The sequence below is a fragment of the Labrus mixtus genome, chromosome 14 (genome assembly GCF_963584025.1).
Source record: "Labrus mixtus chromosome 14, fLabMix1.1, whole genome shotgun sequence".
NCBI lineage: Eukaryota > Metazoa > Chordata > Actinopteri > Labriformes > Labridae > Labrus > Labrus mixtus.
Window position 1 is genome coordinate 6,977,433 of NC_083625.1, and position 15,878 is coordinate 6,993,310.

The 15,878-nt window shown below is 39.2% G+C and overlaps 1 protein-coding gene across 4 annotated transcripts in view; it reads right to left on the reverse strand.

Moving 5' to 3' along the window:
- klhl13 (kelch-like family member 13) overlaps positions 1-15,878 on the reverse strand; it is a 39,153-nt gene that overhangs the window by 5,902 nt on the left and 17,373 nt on the right. For 2 of the 4 annotated variants that reach the window (XM_061054720.1, XM_061054723.1), the window contains 6 exons: positions 14,291-14,362; positions 9,105-9,246; positions 7,040-7,172; positions 5,712-5,908; positions 3,830-4,625; positions 796-909 (listed from right to left, as the gene is read on the reverse strand). In XM_061054720.1, coding sequence (XP_060910703.1) covers positions 796-909; positions 3,830-4,625; positions 5,712-5,908; positions 7,040-7,172; positions 9,105-9,246; positions 14,291-14,362 — 1,454 coding nt within the window. The remainder of the gene's footprint in view (positions 1-795; positions 910-3,829; positions 4,626-5,711; positions 5,909-7,039; positions 7,173-9,104; positions 9,247-14,290; positions 14,363-15,878) is intronic. The other 2 variants (XM_061054722.1, XM_061054721.1) reach the window with 1 other exon arrangement.

Consider the following 15,878-nt stretch of genomic DNA (forward strand, 5'->3'; position numbering starts at 1 on the left):
TCCCCTCCCTCCCTCTCTCCCCTCCCGAGCACTGCTCTGGATTAGTCACACTGGGAAACTAGGGCTCATCTCCATAACGCAGGATTTGTTTTCAATCCTATGAAGTGAACAAGAACTGAGGTGACACTAAAGAGCCGGTCGTTGCTGGCCAAAGGCAAGACCTCGGAGTGAACAACCCTCTGTGTGAAGCCTAGACTTGATCTAACTCCACCTGTGTGTTCAGTAGGAGGATCAAATGTATGCGTTATTTTTTGTAAAACCCACATTTTTTTCATTTAAGTTAAAAAGTTACGAATTCACAACTAGCATGCTAAATGAGGATGTACCGGATGTGCTGATTGCCATTAATTGTGAATCACAAATTTAAAGCAGAATCATTTTAATACAGAATCATGTATAACTACTGTTACCTGACTTGCTCCGTTGTTTACTGTGTCACTCCCATACTGAATCTGTTTCATCTGATTGTTTCCATTGAACATGAAGAGAACACACGGCTGTCTATGACTCACAGTGATGCAATATACATGCAGCAGAGTTTTTGAGGAAAGGTATCACATGAGGTGAGCGCGGATAGATTTCATGGCTTTAAACGTTATAAGATATTATCAGTGGGTGGCTGCCACCGAAATGTTCGGGAATAAAAAAAAACAACTCTAATTGGAAACCAAAATGCATTGAAATTAATTTCATTAATGACTGCAAGACATGAAATCTGTTTTTAATCTCACTTCACAGTCACACAACATTACATTCTCCTCTTTGTTCGAGCTGATATAACATTTTTTTGCTTACCTGAAATATACATATAACCGCCATACACCGTCCCAGCATGGCCGTAATGTGGCTCATTCATTTTGGCAACGTATGTCCATTCATTTGTCCTTGGGTTATAGCACTCCACGGTGGCTTGAAGGAAAAGATGGGAAAAAAGAACGTATTAGTTGAAAGTAGGTCAAGACGCAACTAAGGAGGACAAACAGCAGCAAATGAGGCCTTGGAGGGTCTCAGCGTGGGAGCTAAAACACGGATTTAAATACAGAGTACACATTCCCAAAAACCCCACCAGCGCTGACTGCACAGGAAATAAGGAGATTGTAAGATCCTTTATCTGAAGGCGCCTGAGGGTGTTTCTGCAAAATCTGGAGAGAGACTGGAAAAAGGTTGCTGGGATTCATGAGCCGTGCTCATAGGTGAAAGAGGTTGCAACTGGGACCAGCAGGTCAGCTACCAAGAGAGATGGAGGCTTTACGCATCAGGTAATGTTCACCCTCTAGATATAATCTAGGAGGGAGGGTTTTAATTAAAGATTACAACAAGAGTGCGTGCTTTGCGCATTTTGGCCTCATCATTGAATTCCATCAAGTTACACAAAGAGGAGCACAAGTGTACATTTTAACAGTGCATCATGGGCCATGGATTAGTTACTGTTCTAGATAAGGACAGTCTCATCTGTATACAAATATAAAGATTTACTTAATATTTTGATGTCACCACCAGGGGTGAATTTTCACAGCAAGCAGTTGATGTTAAAGTAGGAGGAGGACTGATTAACGGTGATTTAACACACTGAGTGGTCTCAGCTGAACACCGAGAATAAGATTGGACACTTTCTAAAGGCTTTGGTTAAATAAATGGTTTAATCAATGACTTGGAAAAAAAACGATTAAATACAGCAGTAAGCTCAGGACCACAAAGGAGAGCGAGCCACCATTGGGCCAGCTCAGGAAATCTCAGTGGGGAAAATGAGTAAAAAAAAAAAAAAAACCTTCCTCTGCTTGCTCGACAACTATCATCAAAGTGACCTTGAGTGAGGCAGAACATCTCTCAGTCGCTCAGTGGAAGAAGAAGAGATATCATAAAAGACTGCTGCACTGTGAAAGCCAAACTTGAATTACATGAATGCAGAGCACGGTTGAACTCTTGACTCTTCCGTATTGAAAACCTTTGTATGAAAAATGATCTATAGAAACATACTCCCATGAATTATGTGTTTGATTTACCAATAGAAACTAGAGGCTGATGTCTTCTTCACTTACAGGTGCAACCACTGCACCAAAAGACTGTACTCTAACATTTTCTTATGATCGCCTGAAAAGGTCGCGTTCATAATTAGCCCGACTTTCTCCCCTGTATGTTGTTCACAAAAAAACTGAATGCTCTAAGGGCCAGGCTTGCAGCTGGTGACATCTGGTAATAATTACTGTTTAGCATCCTTCAGTGACCTCGAGCAGTGGTTCACAACATGAGGGACAGGACCCCTTAATGGGATGATAAGATAGTGCGAGTGGCTGAAACAACCTCAGATTATACAGAGGGTAGGAAGGACACATTTTATTTTGTAATATTAAGCTCTGCTGTTCTTTAATAATTGCCATAGATATTTTTTGTGTGAATGGCTGAGAGCCAAAACAGAAACCCACTAACCAAGACACCTTTGCTGACCTGCAGGTTTCTGCTTTTATGAAGCAGTTCCCAAGTAGTAAAAAGAGCCTACATGTATTTAAGCTTTAAAAGAGCATAAAAAGAGGGTTTGTAAAGACTTTGTATACCGTTTACATTTTAGTATGAAATTGCTTCTTGCACTTTAATAAAAAAAACTATTTGTAACTATTTGTCAAAAAATCATGTGTAAGAACTGGACCGTGCTGCCTTTCAATCCCATCAGTTGGTTAAAAATAGCAACCCTCGCCTTTAGAGGGAATAGTCTTACTACATGTGCAAAATAAATGCTACGCTATGTTCCAGTGAAGATTAAAGCTTCTTCCAGTAAATATCCTTACAGATGTTCTTAAGCTCTTCTTTAATACTCCTTGCATTTCATATGCAACAATAAAACCACACCCATGTGTCCTCCCCAGAGTAAAGAAACATAATGCAGACGCAGGGCACATTCAGAATAACATCAAGGCTTAGCCACATGCAGGGGAAGGGCAGTGGAACGTAAAGCAGAAAAAGGGAGTTGTGTGTGTGTGTGTGTGTGTGTGTGTGTGTGTAGACAGTGAAGCGGGGCCGTGTTCTTTGGTCTAATTATAACCCAGAAGAGGCGACTGCTCACACTGTGGCCTCTCTCCGTGGGCTGCCTTTACAGAGCTGAGTTTAAGTACTGGGTGGCACCTTTCTGTGGTCTGCAGTTACGGGTGAAACAAATTCCACATTGGTTATTCAGCAGAAACAAGGAAGCTAATTCCAATGGTCAAAAATATCTTTGACTTTATTGTAGTGCTCCTTCTCATGGGATGGATTAGATGATTACATTAGAGAAACCTTTCGATTAGTGACCTAAGATGATCTCAGGCATCCCGTTTAGAATCCCATTGACACATAGAGACACACATAGTTCATCTCTCTGGAGCTATCAGTAATGTATTCAACTCAATTGAAAACCTAAAGTGACAAAGAAACCTCCTTACACCTGAGTGACAGCTGAAAAAATACCTCCTGAAATGCAGCTTCAGAAGTGGTGGAAAGACTCAAAGATTCCAGACATTGAACATTTAATATAATAAAAAGGATATGCATGTGTTGAAATGCTTTTATATATTAGATTTCATTAGATTGTAGAAAGTGTTCATGCCAATGCGCTGCTTTCTCTACCTTTAATTAAATTACACAGATTACGAGTGCGACATGTTGAAACAGCAAATGATGTGTAGGCACAACACTTGAATTCCAGCGTCAGCATGCTGGCAGCCTTATTAAACGGCCTGTTCTTTCTTCCAGTGCTCCTTCATATTTAAGAGTATAAACTCATACAATATTAATAAACAGCTTGTGTTGTTGCTGAAAAGGAAAGTTAGAAAACAAACAAGCTGGGAAATAAACTCACCAAGCTCCCCGGCAGCGTTCCTTCCACCCACAGCGTAGAGATGTCCCTTGAGTGCACTGAGGTGGAAGAAGGTACGTTTTTCGTTAAGGCATGCCACCTGCATCCACTTGTTGTAGCGCGGATCGTACCGGAACACCGTGTCCACTGCTGTCTTGCCTTTGGTGTCATAGTTGCTTTGGCCTCCCACCACATACAGAAAGTTGCCAATGACTGCAATGCCATGTTGGTAGCGGGGTGCATCCATGGGAGCCAGCGCCTTCCACTCATGAGCCTTCTCGTCAAAGAGACGCAGCTCTTTGCTCACAACTAGCTGCTGGCGCAGGACACCACCCAGGGTGACCAGGTGGGCGCTGTCTGAGCGGATGGCTGTCCGTTCTGACTGCATAACGGGCTGCATATAGGGCATCATTTGGTAGTTGCTAGCTTCCAGAAGAAGGTTGACACAGGTGTTGTCAGTGCGCATAAAGTCCACCGTCTGCACATGATTGATGAGCTCCTGTGGGTTCATGAGGGGGAAGCGGATGTTCTTCATGAGTTTAGGGGCATAGTCCATACGACCGTCTTCAAAGCGTAGCCAGCGGCACGCAGCCTTGAACAGGTCTAATTCAGTGCAGTGTTTTAAGCTGTTGCTTGACAGTACAAAAGCCAACCGTTCAAACGGAAGCTTGACAAACTCTCCCGTGCCCAGCAGCGAGGGGAAGTTCTTCAAGATGAAGTTGTTGACATATTTGTCCACCTCTGTGAGGTTATATGTGTTAGCAATGCGCCCGACCTCTACACAGTTGTCAAGAGAAACCTGTGGAGAAGAAGAAAATCTAAATCTTTGACAGCTGCAATCAAGACTGACAACTCATCAGGACATAAAAGACTCCATCCACCCAACTTGAATAGAGAAACGCCTCCTTAGACAGTTTAATTACAAAATATCAGTGTATTGAATTGAAGGATGGTGCAATCAGAGGCAAACTGGTGTTAAGTCTACACTTTAAACACTGAACACAAGTACTGCATCAGAGAGGGCGCTGCTTTTTTCTGTTTGTTTTTCTACGTAAACACCTGAGATTTTAGAGACCGGATAAAATAAAATTAAAATTTGTTGTCAGTGTGGGCACTAGAATTCTTTCAAAATAAAAAAATAAGGGTTAAGTTAATCATTACTCAAAACCATTAATTCCAACAAAAAAATAGTTTTAGTAACATTTCAGCAATTTAAATGATTAAAAACAAGCTCATCATCATGTATTTTAAAAATCCATCGATAAAGGTAAACTGATGTTTTTTGTACTTTTTCCACATTATAATTACCGTAATTGATTCTAAACATTGACATTTGAAATGAACATCCAAAGATTTTTTATATTTTTTCGCGTGCCTTGCAAAACAAGACACTGCTCCTGTGCGTGGAGTAACTGGTAACTTGTCACCAGTCTAAGGGCACTATGTGTGCGTTAGCCTCAACATACCCCCCATTAATATCTACCTGACACTTGTTTTTCTTACCATTATTTATTAAAAGCTATCCAGTTTTTGTTTAAACAAGTTTGCTGCTGAAAAAAATACAAAATAAAAAACAAACGAATGAACGCCTAACAAGTGTAGGAACTTTTTTTAAAACAATATTTCTTTTGAAAATGACTACTTGATAAGTCAAAACAGACGGGACAAAACTTAAAGTCAATGAGCTTGCCTGCTTCTCAAATCAAGATTATTGAATTACATCTTAAGTACTTTAAAAAGCAGAATAAGAATAAAAAATACTTTTTGGAATCCTTATAGCCAGTTATTTTGTCCAGCAGACATTCAAGAGATTTTACAGCCGTAGACGACTGGAGGAAAGCTCCATACTGTGCAGTGATGTGTATCCATGTGTCTGCCTTCTTACCCCAGATATAAGAAAAACCTTGCAGAAGTCCAGCACAGGCAGGATTTGTAAGAAGCTGGCTGCCTCGAGTGTGTCTTGCAGATTCTCCATGTTGAGCGACAATTTTGCAGTGTAGATAAAATCAATGATCTTCTTCAGGCCTATTCGGTTTACTCCGTGAAGCTTGATGCACATTAAATCCTGTTCTTTCATTCCACCTGCATCAGGAGACGGGAGAGGATGAGAAAAGCAGAGGCTCACACGTGGTTCAACACCTACATAATCTTGTTTAACTGACAGGTCGCTGAGCTGCGACTATTTGATGTTTTAAAAGGAGTTGTAGAATGAGGCTTACGGCTGAACAAATTCAATTTAGCTGCAAATAAAATGTAACATTCAATTGAGATGCTTTTGCCATAATGTGTAAATGTTAATGAAATGTTCGCAGTGTCAAAGGACTTATGTTTAGAGGAAGGACTGAAGGTCTTAGAGGGAATCTCATTGCTCAGCATCCGTGCTCAGACAGCTTTCTTGTCACTAATACTATCCCGCGCTCTAAGTACAATGTCCCCTCACACCTACTTTAACTTGTTCTTCTTCTCTTTTCATTGCAGACCCTTCATCTTCAATATTTAATTTAGATACCAAATCCAAACTTACTTCTACTACTCTTTATAAGCCCAAAATAACACCTACAACTTTTTAAAATCAACCTTTTTACTATAATATAGAATGTGTTGTTATAAATTGGATTATTGGTAACGTAACAGACTTAAACTTATTCTGATGAAGCAAATAAGATCATCAGTTATAAGATTAGACATTTTTTTATTTTTAATTCTAATGCCTGTAATCACTGCAAAAAAATAGGTGTCAGACAATGTGATTAACTGCACTCTCAGGAAACCACTTTTTTTGAAAGCCCCCAAACCTTGAAACTTTTAAATTGTGTTTTAAGTCTAATAACGTTTTAGCATCCAGTTACATGTTTTACAGTTTATAGGCTACTCCTCTAGCATACACTTTGGGGCATTCATATAAAATAGTCAAGATTCTTCCACTTCTGCCTACAGTGCACAGAATTATTGCACTCTTGTGACGTGTGCACAAGGTCAATTTGAGTCATTTCAAAAGAAGGCAAAGCGACTCTGACGTCACTGTGACTGTGTTTAAGCATTGAATGTTAATGAACACAAAATTATTTCTTCTAATACAATGCATGTAGGGATAAGTTATATAGCATTCATTCAGTATGCCATAGCAACAGGGAAAACATCACACACAAAAGATGACAGCACACCCACTCTAAAGTAGATTTTTTCACATCAGTGTGAGTTATGTTGACCCACCTGTGAACATGGCTTTGAAATAGTCGGAGGAGGAGGCCATCATGGCGCGGTGTACAGGGAAAGCTTCATCGCCGTCCCCAGCCACCAGCGTGACGTCACATAATAAACCTTCTATCCTCAGCTGGTCAAATCCCTGAGACAGGAGCAGAAAGGTGAGAGATTACCAAGGAAGCTTAGGTGGCTGGAACATTGCAGGAAGATAATAACACTTAGAAATCTGTTGAGCCAAAATGTATCTTCAACAAAAATCACAAACTTCAATGTTTTCAGTAGGATCAATCATGATTACTGGTCAGTCTTGACCTGTCAGCTGTGAGATCAGGCACCAGCCCTCTGATCTGCTTGGTCTATCTGCCTGATTGTAACCTGCTTTTTCTTGACGCTTTTCATGTAACTGGCACAGGATTACATGCTCAGAGCTCACAGCTACAGTGCATTGTCCCCTCTTGGCAAAGCAACAAAGTAGGGTCTTGTGCAGCATGGAGGCATGTGCTTCATAACAAAGAAATCCTATCCACATGCCGACAATGTGTACTCGCACGACATTCTTGATCAACGGTTTGACTTCTGATTTCATAGACCACCACATCTCACACTGTTAAAATGGGAAGAATTATTAAAGTAATCCATCCTTTATGCCTGTGTCCTGTGCAACAGCTTAGGCAGCACTTATGGTACTCAATAGGGGTGGAAAAAAATATCGATACAACAATACATCATCGCCCTGACTCAAGTGATTTCTCTATAATCATTATTATGAGGGTTACACGACCAGAAGTCGATTGGCGGAAATAAAAGTTGACGGCAGGATAAAAGAAGATGACGACAGCGGAATAATATTGGACAGCGATGAAAAGAAGTTAAAGGATGAAACATGATAAGAGAGATGAGAGGTGAAACTGACACTAAATTACAGTCAATAAGAATACATTCAATCCTGCACTTTACCTTTTGGGGAGATTTTATACTTTTTAATTACTCAGGAATTGTGATGTATCAATATATGATTGTCCTGCGATATATCAATTGGCGCAGAATCACTGTATCCCCATATTACCATTACTGTGATTTGTGGGTAATGTATCGTGTATCATATCGTGACTTATCATGCACTTCCCACACCTTGTATTCTAGATCAAATACAAGACATGGTTTTAAGAAGCCACAACAACTCAACATTGATGGCAGAGTGTTTGGTGGGTTGCTTCCAAATGTCCCTGCAAAGTCTACTGACTAAATGTGGCTGCAGGGTGATCACATGAGATGGCCTTTAAACATTGTTATCATTCCCTTGAAAACTAGAAGATGAATGTGCAGAAAAAAAAGCAGCCAACAGCCATTCATTTTCAATAAGAGGAAGTGATGATGGCCATCCATCGCTGTGGCAGCAGGAAACAGCCCAATGCCAACATCTGGTCCAACAAGTTTTGTTGACGGTGTTATAGAGAATCTTTCTAACGAACTCAAATCGTCTTCTACCTGCTTATCTGTGAGAGAGTGATTTGTAACTTTTAGACATCAAACTGCTTGGTAACTGCTTCACGTATATTTTTGGAAGGGATGTGGGTTACTCAAAAAACGTATTATCTTCTACTAGTTTTCTTAATTATTCTTGATCAACAGAGTTTCATAATGTTCTTGTTATACTCACTCTTCATATTAAATTACACAGAAACCATCTCCCAAGAGCTTTTAGTTAATCATCCTAATATTATCTAAGCTATTCAATTGTGTCCTATAATACATGCTATGAGCTTTTTTTGCTGTGCTGAGGGTTTTAAAACTACAAAGAAATTCAATGAGGACAAATTTCCCATTTTGTAGTCTTGTTGAAGGCATAGATTCACTTAGATAGAGCTTTATCTCGTTTAAAAACTGATGGTAAGGAATCTGAATCAGCCTCATCAGTGTGCAGTCAGCACTATTTTAGGGATGGCGCTATCATGTCTACATTATTAACAGGATCGCTAAAAGGAGCAGTACAGAAAATTAGGAAAACATTATCCTATTTGACCCAGAATTGACTTCTCCGTGAGACATTGCTGCGACGTTTCTGAGAACTCACCTGAAGAACGACTGAGCTGTGTGTGTTGCTTGTGAAAAATCGTGTGTTTCCTGTCTTTGATGCCTGAAGGTGAGCAGAGATGCCCATATCACCATAGCCCAGAGCCACTTTCATGTGAGCGTCGTCGTCCTCCACAAGGGATCTATTAGGGAAAAAATGGGAAAAGTTTTTACTTCACGAAAGGTAGAAAAAACATGCATCCATCTAATTTCAGTTTACAGAAAGTAGGACAGATATGTTTTCAAAGTGACACCACTTAAGGAGATATAGGGTGGTGGTAGCTGAACTGTGTGACCAATTGTCAGCCAAAGTTAGAGGTCAGATTGAATTCCAGATTTGATTTTCTGTGCCACCTTATAGCTGAAATCAAAAACATCATATTTATCCTAAGAAAAGGGTGCAAAACATCTTATTCGTAGAGATGCTTCCCATATGAGCAGCTGTGGCGCAGGAAGTAGAAGATCTTCGACTATTCAATCAAAGTGTTTTTGTGAAAAACAGTGGGCTCTGGATCCAGACCATCACGCTGCATTGAATCTCTCTGCCATTGATGAATATATTTGTATGTGAATAAGAGATAATATGGAAATAAGTTTGGATAAAAGCAGTGTACACTGAATAAATATACAAGTTAACATTTGTGAACAATGTTTGTAAAAAAAAAAAACATGCTCCTTAGACTTCTTGGATGGAAAACCATTTAATTTATGCCAAAAATAAAAAGCCAACAATTTTGTTGAAATCATTGCCCTTTCTCTTGCACCAGACAAACAATCAGCTTTCCTTTTTTTGTCTTGTTTTGTCACTCCAACCAACACCTGTGTATTGCAGAAAAGAATACACATTCTGGCCTATAGGGGGCTTCAGTGAGGTTTAAAGACCCGTTAGAAACCATTAAATCAGCCTTTTTGGGATAGTAACTTCAAAGAGACTGAAATTCTAGTAGAGGTTTAACAATTGATGTACAACTCTGTCTTTTCACATTTAGCCCAAGCAGGACACATAGGAGTTTGTTTTTATAAGCCACCAAAATACATGATGCATCATTTGCCCAATTGAAATGAGCCTCAAAGGAAACATTTTGAAATTCTGCACAGGAGCTAAAGATCACAAGTTTCAGAAAAAGCTGACTAAGGTGAAACTATGTTATGAATACAGACACTCAATATTCTGTTCTCAGAGACAAAACATTTCTAATGACTGAATTTAACACAGTCTTTGTTTTAAAACGTGTAATTGATTGATAATCAAGGGATTCTACAGTTTAACCGAACTCTGTCTAGTCTTTTACAGCCTTAGGAAACAATCTGCTCAGTGGGAACATGACATAAGTGTTTCTCTTCTGTAACATTCGATTCTTGTGATGTTTCTGTGCTCGAGGACAGCATGACAAAAATCTAAAGCAAAGTCCTTAAATGCTCCACAGAGAATGAACGTGGAAAGAAGGCAAGTGTGACTCAGAGCCCCAAGGGAAACACTCTGGGGATATTGGTACGTTTCGTGCTGACAAAGCTGACATTAGAGAATTGAGCTCATTTGGGTAAAAAATAACAGTCTGTGAATCAACCAAATCAGACAGGCATTAGTCATCGGCCATGAAACACGATAACTGTCTCTAAAGTGTTATATCTTTTAAAGCAAACATTGTTGATTTCCCTGCTTTGCTCCTGTGTACCTTCTTTGAAATCAATGCCTCTCTCTAAAAAAAAAAAAAAAAAAAAGAACAGCCTCGGTAAAGAGAGCATAATTAGTTGAACAAAAGACGATGAAACAACCAATCCCTTGCCACAGTTCTGGAAAATGTAGGGTTGTATTTTTGAAGTGAGAAGGTGAGGTAACATTCAAAGGAAAGAGTTGTTGTGAGTGATTATAATGGGACTGGTTTTGTAAAAAAGTGAAAGGAGATGCTCACACAAAGGGGGGTGGGGGGCTACAGAACACAGTGGCCCACAAAAACCTGAATTTCACATAATGATTAAAAAAAGCTGAGCTCAATACTATTACAACCACTTTTCTATGCAATACACAGAGATGACAGGATAGTCAAAGAGGTGGCTTGTCAGACTTGAAAGCCTGTGGTTTTCAGATGAAGGTTAGTCTGGTTTTGATAAAATATTCTCTTACAAAAATGTGTGGCTCAGCACAGCAGTAAATTTATGTCTTGAAACATATCGATGAGCAGGCAGTGCTCTTCAGATCTGAGAGACTAATGGTTTTTAAGGTGAACCATTAATATAATTAAGCGACTCTAAGGCCTTGCATGGAAGAACATCTGATTTTTTTTTTGTGGTTAGCAGAGTGGATTTATCACTCGCAAATTAATCTCCTTTGTGAGTTTTGAAGCGACATTCGAAACACTTCAACATATAACAGCTTTTTGGATCATCTCAGTTTCTAAGAGTAACCCGTCAACAATCGGAAGAGCATCCATTCATTTACGTGTGAAATAAACATGTCCATAAATGTTGCAGATTCTGGCTGATAATTTGACATTCAAAACTTACGTTACTTCAATTGAGACCCTCTCTTTCTTTCTCCCTGCTGATGATAGGGACACTAAAGGAGGATAAATCTGTGGTTATGCACATGTATGTAATATGTTCGTGTTCAAGAGTTCAAACACGCCAACAACTAGGGGTGTTACTTCCAGAGTTACTCTCGATATGTACGATAGGATATGGGGTACGTGACCCACGATATGGAAATCCACTATACAGTGGTTGTGTTTCATAATATGACTATGATGATACTAGGGATGGGTCATGATATTTGAATAATTAATTTATAAAAATGTAAGTGTTCATGCTGCTTTTATCTCAGCTTAACAAAAAAAAAAACCTGTTGTTTTAACTGGTGCCTGGTTGTAATGCGGAACTACTGCCAAACGGTGGCTGTGGTGTATGTAAAGGCGGTGTGCTAACCACGATTAAATAACAAAAGAAGAAAGCATTAGTGGCAGGGTCAGATTAATTGGCTGTGAGATTAAGAACCTTTCCGTACTGATGAAGGAAAAGTGTGAGACTGCGTGGGCCATACAGTGCTCTAGAACATTTTTTGATGGTTTATAAAACAGATCACAGTGAATGTACGGATGATTCACACAGAGGAGAAGATAAGCTACGATGGGAATCTATCGGTCTGTCATGCTCCATCCCTGACTCAGTTAGGGACACAATCTGTCCCGTATTTCATTCCACAGCCCGCAACAATCATGATCCACGTCTCCACATGCTGTGGATGATGCGATTGTGAGCCATGAGCGGTTGATCAGAGTTTATATTAATGCAGCGCATTAAAGACAGGTTTCATAATGTGGACCTGTGTGTCGATCACGCAGATCGCTGTGACTGTTTCTTTTTTCCATCACTAGATTTCCTTCATTTAAATATTCATATTTTGCACTGGCATTTCAATAATTGTACCAGGATAACATTATATGGTAATACTGATATTTTGTCCCAACCCTAATAAAGACAGTCCTCAATGCTGAGAAGCTCCCACATAAACATTTTTCAGTTTATTACATTACAACTAAGGCACATTGTGTCCAGAGTATTATAAGTCAGAAGATCTATAGCTCTCATTTTAGATAGAAATATATTTTAAAGTGAGCTTCTTACCGTTTTAGATTCTGTTTAAATAGAAGGAACTCTATGTAACAGTACAAACCATTAATCCTTTTTTAAATGCACTTATTTTAAGGGTACTCGGGTTTAATGGTTTGTTCATCTGTGCTCAGCTTTTAGCACAGGATGGCACATCAGGAACATTCTCAGCAATTTGTTATTAATGTGATGATTGTGGCAGAGATCAGTAGTATCCTGTTAGAAATACGAAACTGAACATGAGAATGAACGCTAGATCTGTTTTCAATTTGATAATGGATTGAGGAGATTTGATGCTAAACTGGTGTTGTGACATCAGGACAGCTAGACTGATAGGTTCAGCCATAAGAACAAGGTTACGTTTATGGTGAAATCAATAATCTGCAACAGGATTTATACGTTGTTTATACCCAAGTGCTGACCGCTTTCATTTAGCAATGAGATTAACAACAGCAATCAAAGAGACACACACAACCTGGCAACAGCATTAACACATGTCTAATCCAGCTCTCCATCACAAACAAGCCTTTTATTGACATATGCACCTAAAGGTCAATTGCAGCTGCTATGCTTTTAATATGCAAAGGAAATGTAGTTATGTTCACTTAAGTAACAATAACGAAGACAATAATAAAAAAAAAAAGGTCAACAAAAAGTATACAGTATTTGGGTGCCTAAAACAAGATTTAAAACAATATTTAATGCAAAGTTGTGAGTAGTGTTGTAGTACTCGAGATTGGTCTTCGTCTCTAGTCTCGTCTCGGAATGGCAGGCATTTTTACTTTGTCTTTTCTTGTTTTAAAATCTGGAGTCCACCCAGTCTGAGACCAAGACTGGTGCAGACCACCACTGATATTCTTCCTAATTTCATTACTGTGATTAGAAGGAAAAAAAAGTCCCTTTCTGAAAGATCATGTAGGTTCAATTCATTTGTAGTTTGGTTTTCACACATATTGTTCACATGTAAAAACACCATTACTGAAAGAAAAATGTACACAATGGTCATTTTATCTACAGAGTTATGGGATGAATGCTTTACTTCTCTTTAGAGCTCTGGTACTCTGGACATTTAAACGCTCATCTCACATAGCCTCACATCTTTGTTACTGGAAACAACATGAAGATTTCAGCCGAATAACAGTCATCTGCAGTTTTACTTGACGAGTTTAAGCATTAAGCCAAACATATTCTGAGCTAAATGAAGGTAATAACATTAAGAGAAGGTCAGCATTGTCATTTGTTAACCATGCTGAACAACTACTAAAGCAAAGGTAGGAACAGCAAAGAGGACAAAGAAATGGATGTCTCTGCTACCACAAGCGGTATGGAAAATATTCTATGCTCTAGGCTACACATGCTCTATCTACTACATACAAACACATCTTGATGATGCTTTTAATATTTTGGAAACTATGATGAGGAAGGAATCGATGCAAGGTATATTTACAAGGGAATGGACATACACCACATCTACCAGGAATTTGTGAATACCACTACTAGATGCTGAGAAACTGGCATGGCTTAAACAGTGGTCACAAATCACACTGACACAGAGCACAGGCAATGTACTGGTACATTTACCCCATCAGGTGGTAAGTCGGACAGGCAGCGAGGAGAGAGTGGGTTGTCCAAACCACAAAGGAGTGTTGGTGGCTGCCGGGATGAAACAAAGAAGACAACAGCTACAGCATCCCACATACAAGTTTGGCAGCAGAGAGACTACATCTCCGTCTGCCCCCATGGCATCATGTTTGAAGATAATTATGACTAAAGCATTAGTGTGGCTCAGCTCTGACTGATGCAAACATCTGTTATTGAACTTCAGAGGGAATCTCACAAACTTTTAGCCAGTCAGAAATAATGCCAGTCATAAGATTATTTAAGGGTGGCTTTGTGTTTAGCCTTTTTGTTCCCAGTACTCATTCATTATCATCATGTTTTATCGTTTTACTGTGTTTGAATGTTAGACTGGTTACTCAGCATTATGTAACAGTTCCCTTTCTTTACTAAATACGATACTTTTTCCTCCTACAGGTACAGTAATTGTGTTATAGCCTTAAATTGTGAGCATTAAAGATATACAAACTCATCTGTTTTCCATTACATACATCCGTTGCAATCCACAACACTGACCACAGGTATTAACTGAGATGGTAAATTTAGAAAAAGATAAAGGCCACTTATCTTCCAGTCAAAGTCAAAGATCAATACTCAGATCTTATTGGTTTGCATTTAATCTAGGATCTTGTTTTTTAGCAGGCAAGAGTGAGGAAAAAAATAAATGTTTTGAAGGACATCTTAAGAAGCAGAGGAGGAAGTTGGAGGCTTGAAAAGAGAAGCATTAAAGATAAAAGAAACAAGTGTGACAGTTTGTACAGTCTCTTCATGTCAGTGGAAAGCTTAAAAACATCCTTCCGCCAGTGACAGTTGAGGAAGCTGAAGTCAACTTGGCTTTTTCCCTCCAATGACAGTGGAAGGGTCTTAAAAGATTAATAATGAGTGTATAGCTTTGCTGCTTCGTCATGCTTAGCCGTGCATTGATAGAAACTTTAATAATCTCATCTTCGTCAGGCTCTGAACATCTAAAAAGGACCCGTATCATGGCTTCTGGAGCAAAATAGCTAAGAATTTGTGTGGCGACATTTTCACTGCAAAATAAGTTTACAGCCATATTAAAGGATACATTTATAGTTTTTCCAAGTCGTTCTCACACACAGTTACAAATTACTAAAATAGATGTAAAAAAAAACAAAAAAAAAACAACAACTACTAAGCAGTAACCTCTGTTGTTGAAAAATGAAGCCAAAGATGCAAAAAACTGCAGTTCCTCAAGTGTCTACTTGAGGCTGGCTGCAAAAGACCCTGAAGCCACATACACACCCCATGAAAAATGTCCCTTTTGACAACATAAATGAACATGTTAACAGCCTGGTTCAAAAAACGATGTTGGTCTGATGAGTTTGTCTCTATCAGCACACACTGTACTGGGGGTGGATTTTCTTTTTAATAACTCACCCGTTTTGATTTCAGGAAGGATACTAGTTGTGCATAAGTAGGGGTGTGGTGGATCAGACTGCAAGCTCCCACGCTATAGCGGTTTGTCAGGAGGATTAAGGCCCGCCTCAACTCCTGCTCTTTGCCTGTTGTGAGACTGACCTTAGAGTCTGAC